Source organism: Vicia villosa, linkage group LG3 (genome assembly GCF_029867415.1).
Source record: "Vicia villosa cultivar HV-30 ecotype Madison, WI linkage group LG3, Vvil1.0, whole genome shotgun sequence".
Classification (NCBI taxonomy): Eukaryota; Viridiplantae; Streptophyta; class Magnoliopsida; order Fabales; family Fabaceae; genus Vicia; species Vicia villosa.
Genome location: NC_081182.1, coordinates 128,447,321 through 128,452,089, shown reverse-complemented (window position 1 = coordinate 128,452,089; position 4,769 = coordinate 128,447,321). Strand labels below are relative to the sequence as shown.

At 31.5% G+C, this 4,769-nt stretch overlaps 1 protein-coding gene across 1 annotated transcript; it reads left to right on the top strand.

Moving 5' to 3' along the window:
* The first annotated feature begins 3,028 nt into the window (after window positions 1-3,028).
* On the top strand, window positions 3,029-4,477 carry LOC131656643 (xylose isomerase-like). Its single transcript, XM_058926300.1, has one exon. The coding sequence runs from the start codon at window positions 3,029-3,031 to the stop codon at window positions 4,463-4,465; it is 1,437 nt and encodes a 478-aa protein (XP_058782283.1). The 3' UTR covers window positions 4,466-4,477.
* Window positions 4,478-4,769: the final 292 nt, after the last annotated feature.

Below are 4,769 nucleotides of genomic sequence, written 5' to 3'. Positions count from 1 at the left end.
GTACATATCACAAAATTTACACAAAAAATACCCTTTTAATATTTTAACATGGAAGAGAGTTTAAAAAAAACGAGACGGAGAGAGAGAGAGAGAGAGAGAGAGAGAGAGAGAGAGAGAGGTGAGAATGAGACAGAGAGGCTGAGTGAGAGAGGGGGATAGAGTAAGAGGGAGGGAGCAAGGGAGGGAGGGGGAGAGAGAGAAAGGGAGTAGAAGTTAAGATATGTTGAAAGTGAACATTATCATCTCATTTTTATTTTTAATAACTATGTTAAAAAAATATTATTTTTAAAGGGACATATGCGGAAATATAATAAAATACATACACACATTTGTAAAAAAACCTGAACAACGAGCTGGGATGGAGAGAAAGAGAGAGAATATTTTTATTAGGAAAGGGTAGGGAGAAAGAGAGAATGAGGGAGGATATTTTTAGTAGTGAGAGGATATTTTTTGTAGGAATGATGAGAGAGATAGAGACAATATTTTCATAGAGGGAGTGTGTTTTTAAAGAAATATGAGAGAGAGAGAGAGTATTTTTAGTATAGAGCGAGATGTAGTATTTTTAGTATAAAAGGGGTGGAGAGCAGAGAGAGAATATTTTATTAGAATGAGAGAGAGAGGATATGGGAGAGAGAGAGATAAATATTTATAATTGTTTTGGATAGGTGCGTTAAATGGGCGAACAAATGACCATGAAAGTACATATCACAAAATTTACACAAAAAATACCCTTTTTATATTTTAACGCGGAAGAGAATTTTAAAAAAAAAAACCGCGAGAGAGAGGTGAGAAGGGGATGGAGAGGGAAAGTGAGAGAGGGGGGATGGAGTAAGAGGGAGGGAGGGAGGGAGAGAGAGAGAGAGAGAGAAAGATTAGAAGTTAAGATATGTTGAAAGTGAACATTATCATCTCATTTTTATTTTTAATAACTATGTTAAAAAAATATTATTTTTAAAGGAACATATGCGGAAATATAATAAAATACATACACGCATTTGTAAAATAAGAAAAATGGACATACGGACATGAGTTAGAGTAACATACACACATTAGACGAATATATCTTAATTAAAACACATTTGGTATTTTCAGGTGATGTTATTATACAATTCATCTATTTTAGTTTTAGTTTTAATTTCGATCACAATATTTATTCAATAAATATTTTAAATTAAAATCAAATTAATATAAAAAATACGTTTATGCTTTGACGTTGTGCACATTAAAAAAAGCAGACAAACGGGCACGGGAGTGCCCGTTTGAACGCTAGTTTTAATAGTGAGAATACGTTGATTTTCAAAAATATTTCTAAGAAGTTATTATAAATAATTAATTTATTTTTTAATTATTATCTTTATATATTATTATGAAGCATACGAAATTTTATATAAATTTAAAATTATTATTATTAATTACATTTTAAAAAAAAATTATTATATTTTTATTTTAAATTATTCAATGAAATATCAAATAATTTAATTTTTTTAAATTTACAAAATTTTGTAGAGTTAAACTTCTATTATGAAATTCTCCTACACAAAAAAGATAGAGAAAATATTCATTTAGAACTGAAATTTCAAGTTACCATGGAGTGTAGATATTTATTTAGAACTGAAATTTGATGGAGAGTTGTCATATATTGTAGGTTTGTAAAAATAAGAACGATTTAAAACTGATATCTGACGGGAAGCTGGTATAAATTTTTGGTTTGGAAAAATTGACTAATATCTAAAAAATTAATGTTATTTGAATTGGAAAAATGATTTTATTCAAGTGGTAGTTTTAAAATTAATTCATTTGGATTCTGAGTTTTGTTAACTCATATGTATTCACGGGTAAATGTAAACGTATCTATGAGATACCAGCGGTAGACTATTCATTTTAATATCCAGCTTTTAAATATTTCTCTTGTTGTTCATGTTTAAAAGTTGGTGCATGTTATTAGCATATATTTGTAAATATGTCAATGCTAACCAATTGAAGAATGAATTCGAACTTTAGAAAGGATGGTTTGGTAGACATGTGATACGGGGACCTCGCACGGATTTCTTATTAATTTATTTTAAAATCTAATGGTTCAAATTCATTTTCATATAACTTATCTATTCTCATAAGATATGATCACAATAATTTCGCATAATAGACCAAGACCAATGTGATATCAAAAATTGAGACAAAAAAATATAAGGTTAAAAGTGCAAACTATACAGATCCAAAATTGATGTCAGATTATATGTCCAAAATTATATATTTTGATAATTCAAACTTGCTCTCATATATTGGAATGTCTTTTTAACTATCAACTAAGTTGAATTAGCATGATAAAATAAACTACTTTCATTGTTCTAAAAATTATAACTACTAGAGTTATTTTCTTAACTAAATACTATAATTTCTTAAATTATTTTCTTGATTAAAAGTAAATATTATGACCAAATATCTTTTATTTCTATTGGTTTAGCATGGAAAATAATTTAAAATATCAACAAATTTATAATTCGTTAGTAACTAATTTTAATTTTCGTAATTTAATCGACGAAATTTTATTGCAAAAATAAAATATAATTAATTTACAATTTAATATCTAAAAATTATATATTTTTATTTAAAATAAATTCTAAAAATTGAAGTTGGGAAATTCAATTAAATTTTTTGTTAATATGGTAATTAATTTTTTATAGAATGTGAGATAACTGATTTTGTTTTCTAAAATAAAACAGTTTTTGTTTTCTAAAATAACAATTGTTTTTGTTTACTAAGAAAAAAAGATTTGTTGAAAAATCTTACCAAGTAATCTTATCTGGAAACGCGTTTAGTTTTATTTAAAAGGCAAAACTGAAATAAACTTCAACGAAAACCGCGTAAACAGTTGGTCTTAAAAAAGAACTATTACTAAATGAGGCTTGCATGCATATTTCGTGTTATTTACTTCTTAAACAAACATATTATTATTTATCATTTATGGGATCAGTATACCATAGTTTAGATTTCAAACTTTATAAAGAAATCTGATAAGTTACGTAAATCTATGATGATGAAATTTGGGAAATTATCACTGTTGATTAGTTTCAGTGTTTTCTATTATGCAGTGATTGCTATACCTGAGACTTGTCCTGCTGCTAATGTTGGTAATTGCGATGATTCGGATGATTGGGAAGGGGAGTTTTTCCCTGGCATTTCCAAAATTAAATATGAGGGGCCTTTGAGTACGAATCCACTTTCATTTAAATGGTATAATGCAGAAGAGGAAGTTCTTGGAAAGAAGATGAAGGATTGGTTCAGATTTAGTGTTGCATTTTGGCATACATTCCGTGGAATAGGTGGTGACCCATTTGGTGCACCTACCAAACATTGGCCATGGGAAGATGGTACCAATTCATTAAGAGTGGCTAAAAGAAGGATGAGAGCGAATTTTGAGTTCATAAACAAACTTGGTGTGGACTTTTGGTGCTTTCATGATAGAGACATAGCACCTGATGCTCCGACTCTTGAGGAAACAAATGCAAACCTGGATGAAGTGGTGGCTCTTGCTCAAGAGCTTCAGATTAAGGGTAAAAAGAGTGTTTTGTGGGGAACAGCTCAGTTGTTCATGCATCCTCGCTATATGCATGGTGCTGCTACTAGTTCTGAGTTAAAGGTGTATGCATATGCTGCTGCTCAAGTGAAGAAAGCCATGGAGGTGACACATTATTTGGGAGGAGAAAATTATGTGTTTTGGGGCGGCCGTGAGGGTTACCAATCTCTTTTGAACACAAATATGGAACGAGAACTTAATCACTTGGCTAGCTTTTTTGAAGCTGCTATTGCATACAAAAAGAAGATTGGATTCAATGGAACACTTTTAATTGAACCGAAGCCACAAGAGCCTACAAAACACCAGTATGATTGGGATGCTGCAACTACAGCTAATTTCTTGCGAAAATATGGACTTATAGGGGAATTTAAACTTAACATTGAGTGCAACCATGCCACCCTATCTGGCCACAGTTGTCATCACGAGCTCGAAACTGCAAGGATTAATGGATTGTTGGGTAATATTGATGCAAATACTGGTGATCCTCAAGTTGGTTGGGACACGGATCAGTTTCTCGTAGATATCCAAGAGGCAACAATGATTATGCTCAGCATAATCAGAAATGATGGAATTGCACCAGGTGGATTCAACTTTGATGCCAAATTAAGGAGAGAGAGCACAGATGTTGAAGACTTGTTCATAGCTCATATTGTTGGAATGGATACAATGGCCCGAGGCCTCAAAAATGCTGCCAAGCTAGTTGAGGACGGTTCTCTGGCCGAGCTTGTTCGCAAGCGATATCAAAGTTTTGATACAGAAATTGGGGCTCAAATAGAGGCTGGAAAAGCTGACTTTGATTTCCTTGAGAAGAAGACCAAGGAATGGGGAGAGCCAAAGGTTGCTTCTGCAAAACAGGAGCTCGCTGAGATGTTCTTCCAGTCTGCTATGTAGAAAGCAGCATCTAGCTCTACGTGGAAATTCTTTAGGATCTCGGGTACTCCGACTACACAATTCACGAGCTCTAAGTTTACATGGATGATATATATTGTAATAAATGAGTGTATAAGAAATAAATGATACACAAACAATAAACAATAAGATGTGCCGCTATTTATAAATTTAGAAGATATAACATTGTTATTCATAAATTTTTAGACTCTTTGAAAAAGATTATCTGCTTCTAGTGCTAGAAAATCAAAAGTGTTAAAAGCAAATGGCATGAATGTGTGTTGATTGTCGAAACATGTTTTCTCAT